The 25,657-nt window shown below is 34.7% G+C and overlaps 3 protein-coding genes across 3 annotated transcripts; 2 read left to right on the top strand and 1 right to left on the bottom strand.

Annotated features, from left to right (window-relative positions):
- The first annotated feature begins 479 nt into the window (after positions 1 to 479).
- Positions 480 to 2,618, top strand: LOC130645180 (E3 ubiquitin-protein ligase RNF103-like). The gene has a single exon (XM_057451074.1). It carries the CDS (start codon positions 507 to 509, stop codon positions 2,412 to 2,414), a length of 1,908 nt encoding a protein of 635 aa, XP_057307057.1. The 5' UTR covers positions 480 to 506; the 3' UTR covers positions 2,415 to 2,618.
- A 1,137-nt stretch (positions 2,619 to 3,755) lies between these two features.
- Positions 3,756 to 10,794, bottom strand: LOC130645179 (metabotropic glutamate receptor 3-like). Its single transcript, XM_057451073.1, has 5 exons — positions 9,653 to 10,794; positions 6,766 to 7,887; positions 6,028 to 6,459; positions 5,165 to 5,431; positions 3,756 to 4,500 (listed from the first exon to the last, which is right to left on the bottom strand). Exons 1-5 carry the CDS (start codon positions 10,113 to 10,115, stop codon positions 3,824 to 3,826), a joined length of 2,961 nt encoding a protein of 986 aa, XP_057307056.1. The 5' UTR covers positions 10,116 to 10,794; the 3' UTR covers positions 3,756 to 3,823.
- A 2,138-nt stretch (positions 10,795 to 12,932) lies between these two features.
- Positions 12,933 to 22,847, top strand: LOC130645176 (uncharacterized). The gene is made up of 7 exons (XM_057451071.1): positions 12,933 to 13,187; positions 13,397 to 13,539; positions 15,185 to 15,484; positions 16,187 to 16,352; positions 19,891 to 20,049; positions 20,780 to 22,168; positions 22,531 to 22,847. The coding sequence occupies exons 2-7, from the start codon at positions 13,468 to 13,470 to the stop codon at positions 22,698 to 22,700; spliced, it is 2,256 nt and encodes a 751-aa protein (XP_057307054.1). The 5' UTR covers positions 12,933 to 13,187; positions 13,397 to 13,467; the 3' UTR covers positions 22,701 to 22,847.
- The last annotated feature ends 2,810 nt before the right edge of the window (positions 22,848 to 25,657 follow it).

Below are 25,657 nucleotides of genomic sequence, written 5' to 3'. Positions count from 1 at the left end.
CCCTGCCTTGTCCTGTTTGTTAGTTTCTCTTCCTCGAGTTCTTTTTAGGTAAAATTAGCACAAGAAGTTTGAAAACAAGACAATTAACGATGCTTCCAAAAAGCCAAACACGTCTGCTCAACTTCCCGCGTACTTTAAAATATGTTTGAATAGCGCCAAATCTTGCTTTCCCAATTCATTTCAGAGTAAAATAACGCATCGTTCTTTAATCATCGAGATAATTGCACAATTTATTTTTTACTTGACGGGGGGTTCTATCAAAAAGAAAAATCCATACAAAATAAATATTAACTACAAATCAGCATTTGTTACTTTTATAGTCTTTATTTTAAATATTGCTGTTATGCTGGCTGTAAAATCTGATTTAATTTCAACATGAAATTATTATTTTTATTTATTCTTATTATTTAGACGTCCCATTTGCAATCAGGAAAACACACTTTCTGCGAACAACGCGTCATCAACAGGATCAACTCGGTTTGTTTACATTTTGCAAAGTTATTTTTATGCGCACTGCACAGAGATGTGGCATTAGGATGTTCATGAAAATACTCTTTCTTTTTGCATACTTTCTATTGCTTTTTTTAATTGTAAGGTTTCTTGAGTTTTACGTCACTTCACTTGCTGGATGCTCCTGTTTAGTTAAATATTTCTACGAATACCTACCGCTGTATATTTATGGCTCTTCTACTAACAGCCAAAATGATAACATCATAAATCATCAAGAACAAATAAACACAAACCAAGCAAATGACAACGAGGACGACTTAAATAAAGATTCTGAAACTACAGGTGATGCAGATAAAATTTTTGAATTTTTAACATATGGAGATTTCATTGAAAATGTGGAAGACACCAAGGCGAGCATATGGGTTGTTAATGTTTTTTCACCTGGTCACACAAAACATTTTTTGAATAAAAGGAAATGGAACTTACTTTCGAACAGACTGCAAAAATATGGCATTAGAACAGGTACATACCAATGTAAAAAAGATCCCTGGCTATGCCTGAGACACAAAATAATAAAACCTACGGTTATCTTAGCTATGCCAAAGGGATCTCAACCTAAAGGGAACGTTGCTCTTTTTATTTATAACATAGAAGAACGAGAAAATCCAATTGATACAAAAAGTGACATTTTTAATTGGGTTCAAAGTAAACTTTATCGCAAAGTAAAAATGTTGCATTCAATTTCAGAATTAACTGAACGCCCAGTTACCAGAAGAAAAAGTACATCTGCCATACCCGCTATTTCTTTTATTTATCATTCAAATAACCATGTTCCACCCTTATTGCTTTCTGCCTTGTCTGTGAAGTTTACAGGCCGGATTAAATTCTATATGCTTAAAACAGAAGAAAAATTACCCTATGGAAATGTATTTGCAATGACAAAATCTGCAACCTATAGCTATGGCAAACATAATGGGGAGAGTTTTAACTACACTTGCATGGAACTGTTTTTGCGAACTCTTTATCCAGAAGTTAATGATGTGTTTATTTTTTCCATTGTATTGTTAAATATGGCTTGTTGGCTTGAACTGTTTCTGCAAAAGGGAGGACCTTTAAGAAGATTACTTTTTTATTTATGGGGATTTGCATTAGCAAATTTTATTTTGTTTTTTATTTGGCTTCCTGTTATTCAGTTGCTGTATATGCCACAACTACAACCAATAATTGAAATATCCTTGAGAAGTTTGCAGCAAGTAATGTTTACAAATATTGCAGCAATTGTTCGTCAAGATTTTTTGCAACTTTCACAACACCTGTATGTCGTATTTATCGGATTTATTTGCTATGGTGTTGTCATTGGTTACTTGAGATACAAACTTAGGAATGACACTTCGCGACAATCACAGACAATGGTGTCCTTGTTTGATGAAGATATTCAAGAATTAAATGATTTGTTTCGCTCTTTATTAGCTTATATAACTCCATCTTTGCAGGTTTATAGATTTGAAGAAAGAATTGAACGAATATTGCATCGTCTATCAACACCAGACTTGTGGTTACATCATGTACAATCTGCTGATTTTATATGTGATCTTCCTGTCTGGGAACACTGCGAGAAAAGATTTAATCCCGAAGAATTAATTTCACAGTATAGTTCTGAAAGTGAATTTTTTTCTGATAATGACCAACCTGAAATAAAGTCGATATGTTTAAAGTGTCATTTGAAAAATCCTGATCAAATTCCTGAGCATGTTTTGTCAGCAACTGACTGTGTGATATGTTTAGCTGAGTATGAATGCAAAGAACTGGTCTCTGGTTTGCCATGTGGACATTCCTTTCATAAAAATTGCATTGAGGAATGGTTTTTCTCAGGTACAAGCTATAATAAATACAGATGCCCAATTTGTAGGTGGCCAGCTGATTTACCCAAAGGAAAGTTTGAAATCATCGATGCAACTGAGTGAGAAAAATTGTACACCTATATACTTGTTATATTACCTTTTTTTTATTACATTTAATATTTTTGTCAACATAGTATACTGTTGGGGTGCACATCTTTAAAAATATTCTGCATCCATTTATTTTTCTTTATATATTTTCTTTCTTGTGTATTTATATGTATAGTTATGTAATTTATTTGTTGAAATACAATTTATTGCTATGAGGAATTTCTCTGATTGTATTGCGAACAGGATAGCTTGTTGCCTATACCACCATTCATGTTAATACGAAATGTCTCACGTCGGTAATTTTTTGCCAACATGTAAAATATGAATCAGAAAGACTATTGACTAGCAAAAAAGAACAACTAAAGTTTAAAAATTATATTAACTGTGGTCATTTAAGTGATTTTATGCTATTTAGGCTATCGTGCATCAAAAAAAATATATTTCTGTCATTAAAAGGTATATAACCAAAGTACTTGCCGCGTCAAAAATTTGTGAGTTTACTCATAGTCAATAGTTTTTTTCTATTGGCTATGATTTAAGCGAAATACAATGATATTTTCCGAAGTTTTGCTATAAACAAGGCTTTTTTAAAAAAAAATTAAATTTCGCGAGAGTTTATTTTCGCTATAGATTATTTCCGAGGTTGACTGAACTGACAAAGGTTCGCGAAAACGTTTGATGACAGTGGTAAACAATTTGCGAAATCGTGACATCAATGCAGACGCACGATGCTCGTCCCTTTAAAATTGAGTAAGTTTGTTTCCTAAACTTTGTCGATCTAATGTTGAATATATATCTTACTCACCCAGTTAGCAAAAGTACTACATTTGCAAACCTGCTGATAACCCCCTTGGAATTTGCACTCGCTGACAATTAACAAAACTCGCAATGCTAAAAATCTATGGCGCTGGAAAATGAAGACGATAGTAATTAAGTTGCTTTTGGCGCGCCATAAAATTTCGCTATACGTTATATATCTTTTGAAGTGCTAGTATGGTGATACACTGGTGAAACCTTCAGACAAATTTTTCTTTGTTTAGAAAGGCTAAGTTAATATGTTAATTCAGTAGCAACCTACACGCGTGAGTGGGCCAGCTTCACTGCTGGTGGTACTTTCGTCGTTACGATCTAACCAGCACTGTTGAGAACTCGTTCCCACGTGGCGACTGATGGAAATAGTCATTACAAACATACATGTTTGAGTTAGGGAAAATGATCTGCCTTATCCAAAGAGTACCGTTGTTTTTGGCTCACGAAAACAATAGTAAACATGGCACCGAAGCTGCGCATTGAGCTCTATACAAAATAATCGGTGGATGACTTTCGGTCAAAACATGCAACTAAGGACACCAACTATTTGAATATCTGAATATTTCTAATATAGCGAAATAAAAAATTCTAACAATGCCCAAAATACGTAAATTTTATAACGTTTCTACTGAAAATCGAACTTCGCGCAATCTTCTATCACGTCTAAACTCCGCCGGTAGCGAAGACTGTGGTTGGTTTGGGTGGTGAATACCATTGGATGACGTTTCCAACTGCGTCAGCTCCGAGGAAGCACTAGAACATTCATCAGTGGACACATTGGGTAAACCCAAATGAGTTAATTCTAACTTATGTGTTTCTTTTTTATGATTATTATTACTTTTGCTGGCATTGTTCTTCGCCCTTAAACTCGACTTACGTTGCACGATAGCTTGTTTTCTCTTTCTACTGCCCCTCCGGTGTATTTTTAATATTTCTAACTCGTGTTCCGTTGGAATGTAATCTCCGTCACTCTCGAACGCGCTAGAATATTTTCGAGAACTTTGCGGAGAGCGAAACGAACGCTGCATGGAAATGTTTTTGTCCGGACGTATAAGTACCACATACAGTTTAGGTACAAACAGACACGCAAATTCTATGGAACCGGCAAATATGTACAAGAAACACGCTACCACGTCTCTGTAGTATCCAATGGTACCAAAGTAGACTGGGATGTACACAATCACAGCTGTACATATGGTAATCATCGAAAATGCTATGAATTTGGCTTCGTTGTAGTTTGTTGGAACTTTTCGTACCAAAAAAGCTTGGTATGTGCAAATGATTATAATTCCTAAAAGAACAGGAGATATTTTGTATGCTAATATTACAAATTTTCATTCCGAAATAATAGGCTAAACTTTAGATATTCAGAATTTTTGTACACAATCGATACACACAATTAAATGAGGTGGCATAGACGAGATGCGAGTGCCTACAACATTTTGTATCTGCGCGCGCATCTTAATTGGCTAATCAATTTAAATTGTCAATTTTAAGAAATAAAAAGTCGAGAAGGAACTAGAATTAGTCTTTTGTGACTAATTTTAGATATTTCTGGTGTTGTTATATTTTGCCTGTATGTGCGCATTTTCATTATTTCAGGCACAAAATCAAAACAATACGTCACACCCAGCAACTCATCATTGACTTTTGGCTGACGTATTAAGAGGGCTTTTAAGGCGAATTATAAGACAGTTTATCTCGTATAAAATTCTGAATTCTCAGATTAAACATCCGGCTGCCGTTTCGGCATATTTAGGTAGAACATTTCTGATATAAAGTAACATTATTGCAAAAAAAAAAACCATGGTGTGTGACATTTAAAAGGATGGCAGATGAAACAGTGCATTCTGCTTGTGCCTTGTATGCTTATCTAAAATTTTATTGAGAAGGATTGCAAACGTGAGATAAACCATGAAGTTTTTCAAAGAGATTTAGAGACTAGAATGGGTTACCTGCGTTGTAAATGCTCCAGAAAACCAAACCAAGCAACTGTGTCCCATAGGTACATGTGATTATTCGCTCTCCATTGCTGATTTGTTTGTGTATCAACGGAGGATGAAATAAAAACTCCCACAACAGGATTATGAAGAGCTCCACAAGCACAATACAAAATATCATGACGTATTGCCAAGATGGGCTAAGAAATCGGATTTTTCTTTTCTTGAATAACTTCTTGCTAAATATTCTGGCAATGCGGTTTGTTTTTATGAGCAAAGTACCTGAAAAAATCCAACCACAATGTCTTTGAAAAATAAAGAAAGATTGATTTTTTGTTTAGTGTACTTTATTTACATATATTTATTAAGACTAAATCATCGTAAAACTAAAGGATAAACTTAAGGGATCTATTTCATTATGTTTATATCAATACAGTGCACAAGGAAGCAAATTTGTTTTCAAGGTAAAAAATATAGTGTCTCCAAGAGATGCTGGTTTTGCCTTAGGGATAGATCTTGAATACTGGCAACTCCAGATTTTAAGAAAGTGAATTTTAATTCGATAAATTCGCTCAAACAATTGCTTTTAAAAGGGGTGGGGAGGAAATGATATTGTTATTTTTAATGTTCTTCTTTAAGAAAACATCGTTATTACAAAAATGTTGTCTCTCCCACCCCTTCCTTCCTACCTTCCTACCTTCCTTCTCCTCCCTTGCACCAAAACACCCAGCTTCCTACGATACTGGTACACTATTAGAAGTTAATGTAGTTGGTTAACGTTGCAAATCTAAAATAATCTTACTAGGAGAGATTCTGAAGTAGATATTCTAGGTAAATCATACAGAGAAAACATTAGGAACGTATAAAAAAAAACATACCTATATTCACTGCCATTGCGATGCCCGTAACGTAAGGTTGCAGTTTACATCGAATTGGTGTTGGTTTGCCAATGATAGTCAAAGGCAACATAAACAACAGGCCTATCCCGACTAAAATCAAATAGCATAACCCGCGACTAGACGCGCGTATGACGGGTGTGTTGTGGTTATAGAAAAACAAGATCACAGTGATTAACAGGATTGAAACGCCTAGAGACGACAACGCTAAAATTGCAATAGCCCAGTAATCGTCATGCTCAAGATATATATTCTGGATAATTTTGCACCCAGTGTGTTGTTTGTTTGTCCAGTAATTGTGAGGACAGTTTTCACACTTTGACGCGTCTGTGAAATTAGTGTACGTGTTACCAACGCACAAAATACATTCCCAGCAACATCTAGCGTTATCGTTTTCTAATCGTTTGTGCTGGCCTGAAATGAAAGAATAATTATACAATATTTAAAGTGACATCTATCTATGTTGATTTTAGTATAACACTATAGGCAGGGCTTTATGCCGCTCCAAAACGGCGCTATTTTCTACAAGGTGTAGAAAAGGCAGTCGTACCATATTTTTCCATAAAAATTTGGTTTTTAGCATTTAAAATAGCGATAAATGAATTGGCTTAAGTGAGGCATATACGGCTGCGACTTTATATTTTAAGCCATTTATCAATTTATTGTACAGTGGTTGTAGCATAACTGGTAACAAAAGAAGAGATAACTGACAGTAAATACCTGGTACACATGGCTGACTACATATTGACTTTGGTGCACTGCTAACGTTTGTGTTCCATTGAATTGGTCTTTTGTAAATCAAAAATTTATCACCTTTCATATCTCCATCCTTCCAGAGGCCAACATCTTCAAAATGATACTCATCTTCTTTTTGCTGAAGGTTCCACAGTTTATATCCAACATCCTCTCCCCCTTTATCGTTAAATAAAATAGTTTTATTGTTTGTACCTAGAAATGTTATGTTTTGAAGATGATGAAGAAGGAGAGACCAATCCGCATTCTTAACGTCACGCTTACACCTCGTTGCATTACATTCGAACAACTTATGCAGGGCGTGGCCAGTTGCGAGTACTGCATTTACTGTTGATGCAATCTGATACGGTGGCATGTCGTAATGATCATCTAAAACACAGCGTGCAATACTTCGATTCACACACGTGTAATTGGTTTCATATTCGTAAAACTCTTGACTCCACCCTTCTTTCTTATCTGTGCTTAATATTTCTGCAAGGTATTGTTGAAATCCTTCGACCTTTGATGAAACAGGGCTGACCCCTAACATTCCCTTAAACATCAATTCTTTTCCTGATGTAACAAAAGTATTTTTGTTCCAGGCATCTGAAGCCATCCAAGTAACATTGCTCAGCCCCTCTTCATAAGCTAAGTGTGTGGTCAAATGAGCTTCATTCAGATTTGAAATTAAAACAACTACTTTTGATTTTTTCTCGTGCTTAATTTTCCTAATAACTTTTTCTCTGTTTCCTGAATTGACAATTTCATCAATGACCAGACACACAGACTTATCAGAGGATTCGACTTGCTTTTTAAATTCCATTCTAGCAGATCTGCCATACTCATCATCGGATACTAATAGCATAATGTAGTTCCAATGGAAATATGTGATAATATTCAGTATCGCCTCGACTTGAAAACTATCAGAAGGAACCGTACGTAGGAAATATTTAAAACGACTTCTGTCTCCTAACAAAGGGCTTGTAGCTGCTGGGCTAATAACCGGCACACGAAAAAGACCAGCAAAATCGGCAACAGCTCTGGCAAGGTCACTTGTGTCTGGACCAATAACAGCAACTGTTTCCTCTTCTTGTAAATTTAAAGGTTCCCCTATAAAAGATTGTTGAAATTTTAATTCAAGTAATCTGAAACGTCAATGGTCCTCATGTCATGGAAAAGACCTATATATATATATTTTAGTATTTTACAGAACTTTTTTTTGTGACACCTTCCTAACTCATATTTTCAGGACAGCCCCAGAGGCAAGGTTTCATTTTTGTTATGGAATTCTCCGTTGCTTTCTTCGCATTAAAGTGAATTCTCATGCATTTTATGTGATACGAACTTCTGTGTGCGAAGACATTTTTATTGGATTGAGGGTCTAGTTTTGTCTAATTTTTCCATTTTCTTGTTCGGAAAAAAAACATAAATTTGATAATTTTTTTGGTATTAAGTCGCAGAAATTGCTTCCTCGAAATTTTTTTCATTTAGCTGCTGATAACTTATATTTGTTAAAACAATTTTCTCTGCAAACTTTATAACTATCCATAAGGCACAAGGCTTAATGAAAAACGTATGTGTGCTAAACCAGCATGATTTTTAATTACAACACAGGTAGCGTGTACTATTTTATTTTTTGAAGTATTATTTAACAACAGAATTGGGTGTGTCACCATTGTAAATGTTTTACGGGTCCACTTCTCATATGCTTCTTGCTTTTTAGATTACGAGGCCAAAAAATAATAGTTAAAGATTATGGTTTTGTTTTTTCTTATAATCGAATGGAGATTGTTTAAAAGCGCTGTGTAAAACTATGAATTTTTAATTATGCATATCCTACAAAACAGATGCTTCGTCTTCTTTCATCCATTGTAAAACAATTTCGTATATGATGTTTGTTTTATTTTTTTGCTTACATTAATAATCTATTCATCTACCTCACGTAGCTATTGGTCTTAATAAAAAATACATGTTTTAAGTGAAGCATCCAAAGAGTTCTTCATTTCTTTCCGCATACCGCTATTGAATAAGTGTTTTAAAGGGGCTACGAACCGGTAAAATCTCACAATCCGTATATCCCGCGCACATATCAAAAATCCGGCAAACGCGTTTTGCGCAATGAACAGACCAGCGCACTTTGCTCGCTGGTTCAATATTTTCTTTCGAATAATATAACACAAAGAATTATTTCAGCAAGACTCATTCAGGATAAAAACATGACCAAGGCTGGAGAAGATAAAAATTCTAGATATATCTATATGTTCGAGTCTGTAAATTACGTATATGTCGGAAAAATAGTCATTTTTTGTTTTTCTCTGCTATCAGCTCGACTTTCGTGTAAGTCACTAAAGTCGAAAACCAATAGCCGTTCCGTAGCCCCTTTAATGAACTGCGGAAAAATCTTTAAAAAATGATTACATTTTCCCTGTCCAGTCAATTAAGGTAACATTTTTGAAACTATAATTTTTCTAATATACTGAAAGGTTAATAGCAGTATGCAGAGTGTTATTACCAACAATCTTGTCCCGGGATAGAGTGAAAAAAGCCCCTGGGATGAAGTTGCATTATCCATTGTTATTTTCCTGATAGTATAAACATAGGTAAAAAGCGTAAATGGTACAGGGTAATGCTTCAAATAGACGTTCAAGTCAATTAATTCTTTTTGAAAGCTCTTCCAGTGAACACTTATGAAGTCATATGTTGACTTCATTAGGACTAGGAGGATAAAAAAGATATCGTACTAGATTTGAGGGCGGAAGAAGGAGAGGAATTTCTGTTTACCTTACACCGTCTTTCAGAAGTGTCGTTTGGAGCAGTTAAAAAATTTAAGGGGTTGTTATTATAATTTCAAAACACAATATCTTCAAGTTTTTACCTCCTTTCATTTTCTTCTTGTATTGCATTTCTTTTTCGCCATTTTCTTTTTTGCATATACTTGTATCTACGAAATGTTTCTTCACAAAGGAATAATTAAGAGCGGCTCTGATAGCGTTTTCTACAGAACCACATGTATCTTTGATATCATAACCAAGTTTAATTCCAGGTAGAAAGGTGTCATTGTTGTTTATAGTGTTGATGGCATACATCATAGCTACAACCATCTGGTAACTACGCCGATTGAAAAATCCAGCACAAAGCATTGGATTGTCTTCTTTCACTTTCACATTCCGCAGATGAACACTAAATAGTCCAGCTAATATAACTTTGCCAGATTCGTGTAAACTAAGCGAACGATGCGAATGTATATTTGTTTCGACAGAATCTGAGTGACTTGATAAGACACTTCCAATCATTGCGTTTAAGATGCAGAATACCAAGTAACATGGTTGTTTTGTCATTATTAAGTATATTTATGGAAACACTATAGAGCTACTGTTGATAATCTGTCAAAGTCTACCTTTTAGCTATTGTTCTTCTATGATGCGGTGTATAAAGCCTTGACTGTGCGGAACATTTTTTCATAAGATAACGTTAATTCCGTTTGATTGACTGCTTCTTTGCTCGTCCATTTTAGAATTTGATACTAAAATGATAAAGGCTTGGAATAAAAATAATCTTCTCTTATATATTCACACCTCATATAAAAGCATCCTGGGTTTTCGAGTAATGCAATAATGTTGTTTTGTTATGCGCTTTTTTTTTGTTCAACTATTTTTCTTCATTTTTATTATTTTTATGGAATTGTAAATTAACAGCACCTGCTTTCTTTTTTAGAATTATTTAAAATCATAAAAAAGGTGAGATATAACGTGTTTTTCGGTAAATTCAACCCCAAAAAGTTATTCCAAGGCTACAGGAGGAATAATTAATCAACATTGAAAAAAACAAGAGTGTACACAAAACACATAAAAACACGTGTGATTTCTCGAACAACGTACGACCCCTGCATCAACATAGTGTTAAAGTTTGCAAGAGCTCTCAAAAACAGCTAAGCGTTGATAAAACGTCACCTCATAGTGGGAGGAGCAGTTTCGTTTTCAAGTTATGAAATATTTAGAAATACAGCTTTCGTAACTACTACAGGATGTCGTCAGAAACAAACACATCGTGAAACTTCTAATTCGCAATAATAATAATCACATTTTTACCAAGAGGGAGACAAGGCTGTAACAGCCTTGGGAATTAAAAGGGAGAGATCGTCTGAAACACACATAGTGAAAAGAAGAAGAAGAAGAAGAAGAAGAAGAAGAAGAAGAAGAAGAAGAAGAAGAAGAAGAAGAAGAAGAAGAAGAAGAAGAAGAAGAAGAAGAAGAAGAAGAAGAAGAAGAAGAAGAAGAAGAAGAAGAAGAAGAAGAAGAAGAAGAAGAAGAAGAAGAAGAAGAAGAAGAAGAAGAAGAAGAAGAAGAAGAAGAAGAAGAAGAAGAAGAAGAAGAAGAAGAAGAAGAAGAAGAAGAAGAAGAAGAAGAAGAAGAAGAAGAAGAAGAAGAAGAAGAAGAAGAAGAAGAAGAAGAAGAAGAAGAAGAAGAAGAAGAAGAAGAAGAAAAAAAGCTTACTGTTTTATTTACAAAAAGACGTTTTCTTGTTTTTTATGTTCACGTTTTGTTTTCAAAACACGTTTTCTATTACTTTATGAACGTTAGCGCAATTATTGACATAAGCGACAGATTGCGTGAGCATTGCACATTAAAATCGATAACCCTTTTTCTTTAGTTACCTGTGCAAATATGCAGGAATAGTTTCTGGGACAACATATTATTCGCATGAATAAGAGATGATTACATTTACAATCATGTTTTTTTGTGCTGTAGAAAATAGTTTTAATATTGTTCACAAGTGATTCGAAGCGATATTTTCCAATTTCAAGAATTTCGGAAAACAAAGATTCTTCTCAGATTCTGCACTGCGATCAATGCGCAAATTGAGCGTGTGTGTTCTTAAAAGCGCGTCTAAATACTGTTGTTTTCTTGCAACATCGAATTTTAGCCGACGTGAAATACCAATTTATACTAAAAAAACGGAGTTGTTTTTTGTGTTTGCAAGATAGAGATGAAAAGAAAATAAAAGAAATATTTTTTGCATATTTATGAATTTTTTGCTTGCTTGCAACTTCTGCAGGCTATGTGGTAACTGACGGCAAGTACTGCCTGCACGGCTTCTAAGTTTATTTCTTTTGAATTCATCTAAAACGTAATATTAAAACCAAAGAAATCCCAACCTCGTCCCTAGGACTATTCGCTTCTCAACAGCGCTGTGCTTTCTGGCTGGGGTTAAGCTTGAAGAAATTCTTTTTTTATCTAGACAGTGTGTCAATATTGTCTATGACAGTTTGCACATTAAAATAAGAAGAGAAAGTAAATAATAATTTATACTTCAAGTAATAAAAAGTAAGTAGAGTGCCTTGTCGTTTGACATTGAGTATATCTAAACCACTTTTATGGTTCATCGCTAAAAACATTAATAAAAACATTAAAGTTTCCATCAATCTATTTTTCATGACTCAGTTACCAGAAACACTTCAATTGTGTTCCTCGTTGTATGGGTTGTATACCGCAAAGTATTTTAGAAAGGTACTAATTAACAGCGTAGTTGACGATATTTTTGCGAACGGAAGAAGCCTGAGATGGACAGAAGATGTATGATATAATATATGATGTGGAAGGATAGCTTATGTTCTTTTGTTGATAATCTAGTTTTTCCGGTCGGCCCTTGTTCTCTCAGGAGGCACAAAGTCCTTGGGTACAACATAGGGTGAGTCTCAAGCATCGATCATTTTTTATTCACGGTTATTTTTAAGTTTTACTTTTAAAGCATAACAATACAATAAGGTTCTTTTCCCAGGTTGTTTAGACTTTTGCAGCTATAGTGATGGAAGCTTTAAATTCATGACTGCTTTGCGGAACCCAAACTTGTACTCACACAAAATCCTGCTGCAATATAGCACAATTGATATAGTAAAAAAATAGGAAAATAAATCCCAGAGCATTTTTCTAGAGCAGAATGAATTAACTGCGAAGCTCTACAAGAAATCTAAATTTATGACGATATCTAAGGTAAAAAATACAAGAAAAAAGGGCTGGAGATGCGGTGGTTGTACGTGTGTTCACAAAATTTTAGTATTTTAATATCTACGGAGGAGAGCAAATGTGGATTCATTTAGGCAGCTATGTGCCGATAGACGTCCAATAACAAATTAATTTTATCACAGGGAAACCATGTTCTTTCGCAAGTTCTAAACAACACACAGCATTATGGCTGATAAAAACTGTTCTTCTTTATAAACAGACAGTAACGTTACACCAAAACTTGGAAGTTTTATTTTTTTTTGGATTTTATCTAGAGTGATATACAAGAAACTATTAAAGTTTGTTATTATACAACCGTAATTTTAAACTCTTCTCAATTTTTGACGGCGAGCAGGCTTCTTTAAAATACGTTTGGTGACAGTGTAAATCATATCGTCATAATCACAGGTGAGGTAAACATTAAATAGCTAGCTAGCTATCTAGCTATACCTACACACTTTTACTACGTATATATACCTTTATAACATGTATACCTAGAAGAAAACATTCGTAGTTAATTTTATTGTGATGGTGCTGTATGACTAAACATAATTTTATGTAGTAAAACTTCAGCGATCGTTTTGATGTTTTGTTTCATAATAATTTCATTCTTTTAGACTGCTGTAATAGCGAATACCAACTTGAGTTTAACATATGTTGTTTCAGAAAGTCGGTTTTACATTGTTTGATGTCTCAAAACCAGTATATTCGAAAAGGATGTTTATTAAAATGTCCACAAAAAGCTCTTAACCCATTTAAGGTATGTAGCTAGCTATATTATGATTTTTTCATCAGTATCCTTTACGTGGATAAAAGACAATTCTCAATACAAAAAACTGGTAAATTTCGATATAGGACATGCTTCACAGAGGAAAATAGAAAGTGAGAAACCCAAAATTTTTAAATAAATACAAATGTATATTCATGTCATCCCGCATTTCTGTTTAAAATACCAAATATGATGAAACTATTTTCTATTATAGATTGCCTGAATGACTTATTATATAAACCAAATTTCAAGCACAGTTGTGGCCTTTATTTTTTTATTATTATTTTATGTTTGTAAGAAAGTTATGCTCAAATACAATAAGTTGTGTCTGTTGCATCCAAAGTGGTGTTATTGTTGTGGTTGAAAGATTCTTGAATTTTGTTTTTTTATGGTTTTAACTGTACTGTGGTTTCTTCAAAGACACAATGCTTATGATAAAGAAAAAACTGAAATGACTTTGTATTTAAATACAATGATAAATCACAGTTAACCAACTTGTGTATCTATGTACTTATAAGTTGTCTTTGTGAAAGATATTTTGCGGAATTTTTAATTTTAAAATCAACCTAAATTTTAATTTAAAAAATCCTACTTGTTCTGTTAAAAAGTGGCTAAACTTTTGTTTACATTAATGTCACCTGTTATCAATGTCCTGTTTTTCTCTGTCAAATTAAGTTTTATGTATGCTCTCTAAAATTTGCCAGGATATATATAATTAAGACATTTGAAAGATATACACAAATGAACATTTTGTAGATAAAGGCTAAGGCCTTTATCTATTTTTTGTAATCAACCAATTTGTATTTTTAAATAAGATTATTACACAGGTCTTGTTAGAAAAGAACTTGTATTATTAAAAGGTAATATGTTACACAAATGTGTCGTAATAAATAATTTGCATAGTATATATATATATACATGCTTTAACCTGGCACAATTTTTTTTTCACAATGACCATATTTGGTTTTTAATCACATTGACAGATTTAATTAATTGCTATGCTTTGTAATGATCTCCTGTCTATTATAAGTGATAAGCAGTTAAAATTAGTGGTTATGTTAATTGTCAATCTACTGTGAAGTGTTAAATTTAAATCTATCTGTTTTTCAGTCTTTGATAAATGTCTCAATGAAAAATGTCTCAATTTTTTATATCATAATACAATTTTTTTTTTGGGAAAATACTAAATTATTTAAACCACTTTCACAGGCAGAAATTTTCGCAAATTTCATAACAATAATAATCCACAAATGAATTTTTTCTTCTTTATGCATAAAAAATTAAAAAAGTTGGACAAAAAACTCAATGTTGATATACATACTCAAAGTTTTATAAACAATCACAATTAAGTAGACATTGTCTCTTTCAGTAACTTACTGTTATTATGTAATTTACTATAATTCAGACGGTCAGGAGTAAAGTAGGATTTTATCACCTTCTGGGATGCAAGGAAAAAGCATAGGGGTGCTTCTTTGGCAAGAAAAAAAAATTAAGTTAAAAGTTACCTATAATACTTTATCATTTTTAACTTCAAGAAACTACGAAACTTTCTACCTGCCAAACTTTCTGCACTTAAAGTAATTTTGTAGTTGCACCTAATTTTTTTTAATTCTATACTGTTAATTTTGATTTTTAGCAAAAATGGCAGTCTAGATGGTTTGTTCTTTATGGCAATAGTGAACATGGCAGGGTCCGCATTGAATATTATGACAATGAGAAAAACTGGCAGCAGGAAAAAGGCAAGCGTGTAATCCCACTGAGCAACTGTGTCAGTATTAAGCCAGTGTGGAATAAAGATTACAATTATGTAATAGAAATAGTTGTGCAGGATAAAACTATCCATTTGGCTGCTGTTAGTAAAGATGAAGAAAAGTCATGGTTTAAGGATTTGTGTAAAGCAGTATTTGGAAATGCTAATAGAAACAGTATTGTTCAGGTAATTATTAACTGTGCTTACCGGTTGGTAACTAAGAAATGTTCTTGTTTTATAATTTATTTACACATTCTACTCTATTTCTGAAGAAAATCACTTACCTTGTGAGAATTAATGTCAATTTGCAAAATGCTTAAAATTTCAAGGTTGCTCTTTGTATGCTTTAGTTTTAATGAATTTTTAATATTTTTGCAATAAAGTTTTACAAAATTGGTCTTTATGTTATGCAGCCTGTATAATTCAATTTCCGTAATGCTGACGTGAAATGTTATTTGCCTGCTTGCTTTGTTAACTCATTGACATTCATGTTGGCTAATACTGTCCTCCTTTTTTGTTGTATGAGAAGCATGCTTTTTGTTGAACATTGAAAAAAATATGTATACATGTTCATCATTTCCTTTAATTTAGACATTGTAATATTCATCTGCACTGACTTAATTTAGTGCAATAACAAACCAATTTTTATTTCAGTAAAAAAAAGAAGCATTAAAAATAAGAATGTTTGAAATATATAATCTAGGTCCATACAACAATTTTAAAAGGGATAAAACAAAAGATTCATTGCAACTAGAACTTCTCCTAAAGTGTAAACAAGCACAACAAAATATACTCACATTTCAATTTGCAACAAAATCGTTATCAGAGTGAATTACTAGTGCTGTTGAAACTATTTATAAAAGTTAGCTACATATGAACATTTTTTAGGTCGTAGACAAGCCTTCTTCAGAATTGGATTTTGGCTACCACAGTCTTGATAGAAGTAGTCTTGAGGGTAATCGAGAATCTCCAAGAACCTTACATACCGTAGAAGAAAGTCTTAATGAGACCTCCGAAAGTAGAGAAGAGTTAAGGAACATTAGTGCCAGTACTGGTATGTTTTTTCTCTCTTTTTCTTGTTATCTGCAAAGTTTAATAATAATAATAATAATAACTTTATTTCTCATTACTTAGGCTTTTTTAGTAATTTTTCAAAAAGTACGGACAAAATAACATTTGATAACTTTTAATTAAAATAAAAACTTTTTCATAAAAGTTTTAAATGCGTTTGAAAAAACATGCCTATATAAAGTAAACGATTTTTTTACAAGATAGATAACACTAGGTTGAGGATGGCTAGTGTAAATGTATGTACTCTGAGAGGTAGAGCAGGTAAAGTAGTTGAAATGTTAGAATGTAGATCTGTTGCTATGTGTTGTGTTCATGAAGTCAGGTGGAGAGGAGCTTTAGTGAAATTTATGGAAGGTAGGAGGGCAAGGTATAAACTTTTTTGGATTGGTAATAGTGATGGATATGGAGGCGTTGGCATATTGGTTGCAGAGAAGTGGGTAGAAAAAGTAATCGATGTTATGCGTGTTAATAGTCGTATTATAGTGATAAAGTTTGGATAGGTAATAGGATTGTCACTTTTCTGTCAGTTTATGCTCGACCATGTGGACTCAGTGAGGAAGATAAACATAAGTTTTATGATGAGTTAATAGCAGTCACATCAAAGTCTGGAGACACTGAACTTGTCATGGTGGGCGGCGACTCTAATGGTCATGTTGGGAAGTCATCTGAAGGTTATAGACGTGTGCATGGAGGGTATGGATTTGGGAGCAGAAATAAGGAAGGGGAGGGATTGCTTGAGTTTGGAATGGCAACTGACATGGTGGTTTGCAACACATCATTCAGTAAGAGACAGAGTAGGCTGATAACATATGAGTCAGGTGGTTGTAAGACACAGATAGATTACTTCCTGGTTAGAAAGTCAGACAAGAAAGTGGTGAAGGACGTGAAAGTTATATTGGGGGAAAATCGTGTTTCCCAGCATAGGTGCTGGTTTGTGATATTATCTTGAAGAGTGTTAAAGAAGCCAAGGGAAAGTACAGGTCCCGTCGTAAAGTCTGGAAGCTGAAGGAAGAAATTGTAGCAAGACAATTTTGCAAAAGTTAAGCAGTTTGCCCACAATGGTCAATATGATAGTAACAATGTTGAAAGTACTTGGACTACTTTGAAGGATTGTCTTCTAGAAGCTTCTGATGATACCTGTTGGTGGACGAAAGGACCAGCTAGACATAGACAGACCTGGTGGTGGAATAATAAGGTTGACCAGTGTATAAAGGAAAAGAGGAAACTTTGGAAAAAGTGGAAGTCAGGTGGTAGTAAAAACATTTACTTAGAAGCTAAGTGTCGTGCTCGTACAGCAGTGTATACGGCAAAATCAGAAGCAGAGAGAAACAGATTTGCAGATGTGTTAGAAGGGAAGACAGCGCAATGAGGTATTCAAGATAGCAAAGCAAATAAAGAAGACTAATCAAGATGTTGTAGGTGAGAAGTATATACGCAATGATGAATGTGTTCTGGCTAGCACAGAGGAGGAGAAAGGGTAGCTTGGAAAAATTATTATCAGAGGTTGCTAAACATGAGTTTGATTGGGATATGAGGATAATTTAATTATGATGCTGTAGAAGGGCCAGCTATGCAGATCAAGGCAGAATGGGTAGTGGAGGCTATTAGGAAATTGAAGATTGGCAAGGCTGCAGGAGTATCAGGTATTGTTGCAGAGATGTTTAAAGCATCTGGATATATTGGAGTTCAGCTTATTACAAGTCTTGCTAATCAGATTATAAAAGATGGTGCTATTCCGAGTGAGTGGCAGTCGAGTGTAATAGTGAATTGTTTCAAGGGCAAGGGTGATGCATTAGAAAGAGGTAACTATAGAGGTTTGAAGTTAGTTGATCAAGTAACGAAAGTTATTGAAAGAGTGAGTGATAAGTTACTTAAAGAAAGAATTGATATAGATAAGATGCAATTTGGTTTTGTTCCAGGGCGCAGCACTACAGATGCAATATTTTTACTCAGACAGCTTCAGGAAAAGTATTTAGGAAAGAGAAAGAATCTCTATTTTGCCTTTGTAGATTTAGAGAAAGCTTTTGATAGAGTGCCACGTAAAGTTATTTGGTGGGCTATGAGAAAATTAGGTGTGGATGAGTGGCTAGTTACGATGGTACAGTCTATGTACAGCAATGCTTGAAGTCGTGTCAGGATTAACGATTCACTTAGTGATGAATTTAGTGTAAATGGTGGTGTACATCAGGGCTCTGTACTTAGTCCTTTGTTGTTTATTCTAGTCTTAGAAGCGCTGTCGATGGAGTTCAGAACAGGTTGTCCATGGGAGTTATTGTATGCAGATGATTTGGTTCTCATAGCAGAGTCGATGGAAGAATTAGTTGAAAAGTTTGAGAAGTGGAAGAAAGGACTAGAAGAGAAGGGGCTGAAGGTAAACACAGCAAAGTTTAAAGTCATGATAAGTAGCATTGCAGCCAAGTGTGACCTTGTAGTTAGAAAGTGGCCTTGTGGAGTTTGCAGGAAAGGGGTTGGTAGTAACTCAATTTTTTGTCAGACTTGCAAGCATTGGATACATAAGAAGTGCAGTAGTATTGGTGAAAATATGCAAGCGTTGCAAAGGTGAGATTATAGAGAATGAAGTATTTCCAGCTATAAGGATGTACAACAGTTGCTCATTAGATATAGTTGAGAACTTCTGTTACTTAGGTGATATGTTGGGCAGTGAAGGGGGTGTTGGAAGAAGTGTTACTTGCAGGATAGGTTCTGCTTGGAAAAAGTTCAGAGAGTTACTTCCTTTGTTAACTAGCAGAGTCTTGTCAATTGAGGTAAAAGGTAGGTTATATGAGGCCTGTGTAAGAAGTGTTATGTTGTATGGTAGTGAGACATGGGCAGTGAAGCAGGAAGATCTTGACCGTTTAGAAAAGAATGATATGAGAATGGTTAGGTGGATGTGTAACGCCAGTCTGAGAGACAGAAAGAGTTCAGATGAGCTAAGAAGCAGGCTAAGTATCTGTAGAATTAAAGATGTTATCCAGTTAAGAAGATTGAATTGGCTGTGGCAATTGGAAAGAATGGAGGAGGATAATTGGGTAAGAAAGTGTAGAGACTTGATAGTTCCTTGGGCAAAGCCCAGAGGCAGACTGAGAAAGACTTTGGCAGGAGGGTTTAAAGACAGACTTGATACAGAGGAAGTTGAGTTTAGATCTAACACAGTCTAGATCAGATTGGAAGAGCGTCAATATACCCCGTCCAACAACGGACGTTAAGCCGAGAATGATGCTGATGATGATTTATCCCTGCCCTTTTTTCATTTTTGCTATTTTCTGAAGCTTGGTGTGTGGAAAATAGTAATCCTAACTATCCAACTTGACCGAGATTGTCCAGGTTTCATACATGTTGTCTTGGTGTCCTGGATTTACTTTATTAATGTCTTTCAAGAATCCTTTTAGATCTTTTTTGCTCTAGAGATATACTGTAGGATTCTTAGAACAAATTTATATTGTGCAAAGTAAATAAAAAAAATTGCATTTGTTATTTAACAGTCCTATTGTTATAGGAATTGTACTATTTTGTATATACAGGTGCTTTAAATGATACGACCAGTGTTGATGGTACACAGGGATCCACAGAACAACTTCAGCGAACATTAACGTCTTCAGTAGCGTCAGAGTTATCCAGTTTAGTTTCATTTGAATCAGGATTTGATGACAATTCCAGCATGGCGTCGACAGTAACCGAAGGTAAAAATGCAATTTATACAAACCAGTAATCCCTGACAAGGTGTTTTTTCAATGATATCCTGGAATTCCTGGACATTTTTTGTATATATTTATTTTGATACAGTTAATTTATGACCTTTTTTTGGGAAATTCACATATAGGTGGCGTTAATACACAGAAAGGGAATCTGCAACAAAGGTTATCTGTAATTTTATTGTGACGCAGTTCTTTTTTTTTAAAAAAAACGGTAACAACTCCTAATAGTTTGGTTTATACTTTCTTCACTTTGTTTTGTGGCAAGGACGGGGTCGATTAATGTGGGGGTTAATTAAAACTTTTTTAGATAAAATGTTTTATAAACGTTTGAAAACAACGACGTTTAGTTGCATGATATTATTCACAATAATCCATGGGTAGTGGGGTAGAAAACAAATTCTTGTAGTGACTTATTAGCAGCCCTTACACAAATATGTGTCAGGCATTTTGGTGCTTCCGCTGCCATTTTAGCAGGCAACCATAAAGCTATCGGGATTGCACCAGACCTTACCTTACTAAATCTGTAAAAAAATCGATTTCGCTACATTGAAATCACATAAAAATGTTTGAAAAACACTGTAGATTGTTGAATTCAATTATCTTGTTCACATTGTCCCCTGTAATCGAAGTAATGTTTTAAGACCGTTAAATTAAAAATCTTAAAAACAATAGAAAAGAATAGCTGTTTTTAATCGATTTATTTTTCGTGTTATAGGATCGAGCTATCCCGTGACTATTAGAGCCACAATAGCTTCACAAAAAGCTGGCATGAATGGCACGTACTTGTTACAGATTAGTCCGTTGAATTTAACTTTAATTGATATCCCGTCGCAATCGCCTGTGTGTGAATGGCCAATCCAATATCTACGACGATATGGTCGTGGAAGGACCAAATTTTCTTTTGAAGCCGGCGAGAAATGCGATCATGGAAAAGGTGTCTATACGTTCAATACACTGGAAGGTGATTCTATATTTCATTTAGTCGATATGTATGCAAGGGGGATTTCTATGCGTAACCAAATGCTACGAAAACGAACCTCTGTACCGGAGGGTTTTAGACCTCTCGGGGCAGCTCCTAAAAAGTTACATCACTCCGAAGGAAAATTACTTGATAAGTGCTCTACTACCACCGCAACAACTCCAAGGTTTACGGACAGTGCGAGTGATATTTTATCTCTTGGTCCGAATGATTCTGTAAGCCAAATGGGGACATTACCTAAAGATATAGAGCGAGAAGATGATGCAAATTCTGTTGCTGAGGATAATGTTCAAACGCGAGGAATGAGTATTGGTAGTGGAATTAGTTTGGAAATCGCTCAGAATATCTCACAAAGCGGAGATGAACTTAAAGAAGGAAAACCTACCGAAGAAACAGACACGCATTCAGATGGAAATACATTGAAAGAGGAAACGACGCCAAAGACAGAATTAGTTAAAAAGGTGGACGTTTCCACTATAGAGGAAGAAACACTCGCCGACACTTTAGCATCCGACCAGACTGATCCACCGCCTGCACAAGAAGTATCAACGAAACAGACAGACACTGTAGTAAATAAAGAGGAGAACACTAAAAAACCCAAGTTGCTAGCATCTGTAAGGAGAAGCAGTTCGTTGAAACTTCCCAGTGCACTACGTCGTAGTAACTCTAGTAAAGACTCGTCCATAAAAAAAAGTAGTTCTGTAAAAAGAAGCAGTTCGTTTCGAAATAGGTTTTTTAAATCCAAATCGAGTGAAGAGCCAAGTAAAAAAGAGAGACTTGTTTCTAAGAGCGATGAAAATCTTACGGCAACCGTGAAACCTAAAGACATTGACGTGCGTATCGCTCAGCAAGAAAAAGTGAAAGAAATCCTCGCTAAAGCAATCGAGGATGATATGAATAGAAACTCTGAAACAGAATTCCGCAACAGTGATATAGAGCACAGTTCGTCGGAAAAATCTTCCAAGAAGCGAAACCTCCCCATGCGCCATAAAAGCAATGAAATGCTCGGTAATAATACTCCTGAAAAATCGAAAAATACGCGATTGTCGAGCTCTTTCGCTGGTTACGACTACAAAGGACATGCAGTTTTAGCGAAGACGAGCACCGGAGAGAAAGATACCGAAGGTGAATACTTGTATATTTGTAGTTTTATTTTTATCTGTATTATTTTGAACTTATTTGTACTTTATTTTTTTTAACGCTTGTTAGATGTAAAAGGCCAGGGTAATCGAGCGCCACTAACTGGGAAGAATATAAACGCTAATGTTTGCCTTTATTTTTCACATTTTTATGGTGTTTTTCTGAGTCGATAGCCAACAAAAATGCCAGATGAAATTTTGTTTTTTAAAAAAACTGATTTCTTTGTTTACACTTTGGTTTCGAGAAAGTGATTTTGAAATAACCTGTCAAACTTTGCGAGGGTTGTGATTTTACCTGGCTGTAGTTTGTGTGTAGGTAGTGGGATTGTGTTTTCTTTTTGTTTCCAGCTGAAGATCTTCGTCGCTTGCAAAAGCGTACGCAGTCGGTCATGAAGAAAGTGGAGTTATATGAGGGTTTAAAGAAACAAGCCGAAGAGTGTCGTGTAAACAGTTACACGTTTTGGAGAAGGAAATCGAAAGAGCCTACAAAAGTTAAAACTGAAGATATGAACATATAAAGTTAATGTCAAGTGATTATGTGTTGTGCTTGACAATTTTTAATATAAAAACAGAGCCTTGATTTCATTTATTTATTTATTGAAAAAAATGATTATTATTTTTAGCGACTACTAGATACAATGCATGACTTTATTTTGTTCTCTGTACAGACTTTTTTTCTTCTGACTAACACAATACAATTTTAGCCACTGCAAAGTATACAGGCGATATTTGCAGTGCAACTCCGACAATTTTTACGTTTCTCCGGGGGGTGAGATTATTGGGGTGACGCACGGTAACGGATAAACGCACATTACAAATTCTACATAAATGTAATATAATTACTGCGTTTTTACCTAGGGAAGTTTTTTTTAACAAAGTACCTGGAATACAAAAAACTACGTGTCTGTTTATCGCAAAACTATTCAATTTCTGGCTTTTACATAACGGGTTTTCTATAAACTCACTGAATTCCGTAATGCTTGTATTGGACATTTCTTTTTTAAACTCTTCTCCAGGAAACGATCCTGAACTTTAGCTTGAAATAAACGCCTTTCTTTTGCCCGCTTTTTGTCAACGCCCTTTTTTATGAGGGGCGTTTATTCGACGCTATATCTTGAAAGTGAATAAGTAACTTAATATGTAGTAACCAGAATTTATTGCTTTTATTCTGATTTTAAGACTGGCTTTACCTGCTTATATTTTTTGCATTTTAATTTAAAATTTGAACCAACAAAGTCAATGATTGCCCCTGGCATTCATTGACCTTCCAATTCAAGCATTATGGAAATCCAGGTTTGTGTATGTTTTTCCTCAAAAAAATATCTTTTTGCGCAAGATAGGTTCGTATTAATGAGCCAAGATTTTCATCTTCAGTGACAATACGGAAATCTACTGGTGCGGTAGGAAGATCAAAATTCTGGAATAACAAAGAGTAACACAAGCGTTAGAATCCGAGTCTCGCCATTTGTTGAATATAAGTTGATTCTTGTTCCTTTGAAAATCTTCGGTTTGAGAAGGTCTTTATTATTATATAGTTGTAGATTTAATTTTGTGAAAGAGTTGTATTGCTTTATAATATTATATATTATTTTTAATTTGCACTTTTTTTCAATGCTATCCTTTTCCCTTTTCCCTGCATGTATGTGCATCGCAAAGTTGCGAAGATTAGCCGTTTTAGAAACGATATTGTATGCTATAGTGAGATTATTCGTGAATTTGTCACCCTACCAACCGGTAAGAGGTAATAACTGACGATTAGTCAGTATTTTGGTGTATAGTTATCTGAAATGATTCCCTTGAATAATGTTTTGCGGAAGTTTATAATTTCGCAAATTTGATTAGAATTTGCAGAAGTAAAAAGCCGCAAAAAAGTAGCTGCCATAAGATATACTTGTCAGTATTCTCATTATGTACCACAAGCATGCAATCACCATGTTGTGCTTAGGTAGTATTGAAACACTAACGAATGCTTTTTTGTAATTCGCCTAAAACGTTGTTTACTTGTTATACAAAACAATATTTAAACTTAAATCAAATAAAACAGTCCATAATTTTCTGGTTCCAATGATTATCATGCATTGATTGAAGCATTATCCCCTTCTCCGTCCCAGTTTTTAAACTGCCGCGAATAAGAATTTTTCAACAAATCTCTTAACCAGAACATTCTGCCTTTTAGCGTCCCGTGACGATTTCATGCAAGAAGACTTTGGTCATGATAAAAAAATGAATAAACATTCCTTGAAGGTAGTTTAGATTTTCGTTTTTGGCACGAACAAGTAATTCATTACGCCGCTTTTTCGTTACCAACAAAATCATAAATTTTATTTCCGTTAGCTTCACGAAGCAAGAACATTTTTTTTCCATTTAACAATAATTCAAACATTCGCAGTTCATTCTGGGAACAATGGTTACTTTATTACGCACCTACATTGAGAGTTCGTTGATAAAGTTGGAAATAGGTTCGCCTTGAAAAAACGATTTTACAAAATATTTAAAGATGTTTTAGTAGGCGTCACTTTGAAGTAATCAACATGCACAACATTCTACAAAGGCTCTTGTACGTCACATCAGACGTAAATGAACTTACCCTAAATGGAATTTTAATAGGACTTCAGTAATAAATCTCTGAATAGTTCAATCAACTATCCGTAAATGCTTATTATAAAACAAATGCGGTAATACCATTTAATACCTATTCCAAAAAAATGTGTCATTTAGCTGCAATAAAGTTCAGGGATTTAGCGTTTATTTAGGGAAATGCTTGCTCGACAGTTTTTTATCTGATAAACATGTCTTCAAACCAATTTTGTTTCAAAGAATATGTGGCAGAATTTTTAACTGACATCAGGTGGGTAAACAGGAGGGGGAAGGGGAGGTGGTTGAGTGGGAGCGTCCTGAAGGTTTTTTTAAATAACCATGTTAAGGTACTCACTTAATCTGAATTATCGACCACCTGAGGGCGGTCGTTTACAGCCGGTCACGTGCGAGAATTTTCAGGAAAGTTTAAATCTTCCACGCAGCTAATCTTCCATGTTTTCTATTGTTTTCAAAAAACCGCGGCACGGATGGGAAAATTGCTACGGTAGTCCAAGTACTTCCTCTTTTTATTGCCACTTCTCTTCTTACACAAAAATATTTTAAAGCTCACTGCGTAGTAATACTATTTTGGCATCCTCGTGTCCCCAGGGTCCTTCGGGCTTCCAGAAAGTGAAATGTCTGGGGAATGAGGTATTTTAAAGTACTTTATCCTCCAATTTTGTTGCAATCTTCTAAATTCTTTAAATTCTGGGCGTACATTTTCTTAAAGGGACAATCTTTTGTTGTCTTTTGTGCCAGTTCTTTTAGCCGCCTGACTTTTCTTGCTTTCTGTTCAGCTATCTACACTTACTATTTTTCACCTGCATAGATAGTTTTGAATCCAGAGTTGAACCCAAATATTTATACTGGCTTGTCGTGTTGACTTCCACAAAGTTGT

This window comes from Hydractinia symbiolongicarpus, chromosome 5 (genome assembly GCF_029227915.1).
Source record: "Hydractinia symbiolongicarpus strain clone_291-10 chromosome 5, HSymV2.1, whole genome shotgun sequence".
Taxonomy (NCBI): Eukaryota; Metazoa; Cnidaria; class Hydrozoa; order Anthoathecata; family Hydractiniidae; genus Hydractinia; species Hydractinia symbiolongicarpus.
The sequence above is the reverse complement of the archived record's forward strand: the minus strand, read 5'-3'. Positions and strand labels throughout refer to the sequence as shown.

What these genes read in the sequence shown, in the direction of transcription:
- LOC130645180 (XM_057451074.1), top strand. Translation starts at nt 507, where the DNA reads ATGCGCACTGCACAGAGATGTGGCATTAGGATGTTCATGAAAATACTC.
- LOC130645179 (XM_057451073.1), bottom strand. Translation starts at nt 10,115, where the DNA reads ATGACAAAACAACCATGTTACTTGGTATTCTGCATCTTAAACGCAATG. An exon ending in CAAGAAGAAAATGAAAGGAG is followed by an intron (nt 7,888 to 9,652) that starts GTAAAAACTTGA and finishes AATCTTTTATAG; the next exon opens with GGGAACCTTTAAATTTACAA. An exon ending in CTGGAGCATTTACAACGCAG is followed by an intron (nt 4,501 to 5,164) that starts GTAACCCATTCT and finishes CTGTTCTTTTAG; the next exon opens with GAATTATAATCATTTGCACA.
- LOC130645176 (XM_057451071.1), top strand. Translation starts at nt 13,468, where the DNA reads ATGTCTCAAAACCAGTATATTCGAAAAGGATGTTTATTAAAATGTCCA. An exon ending in AAGCTCTTAACCCATTTAAG is followed by an intron (nt 13,540 to 15,184) that starts GTATGTAGCTAG and finishes TTTGATTTTTAG; the next exon opens with CAAAAATGGCAGTCTAGATG. An exon ending in ATAGAAACAGTATTGTTCAG is followed by an intron (nt 15,485 to 16,186) that starts GTAATTATTAAC and finishes AACATTTTTTAG; the next exon opens with GTCGTAGACAAGCCTTCTTC.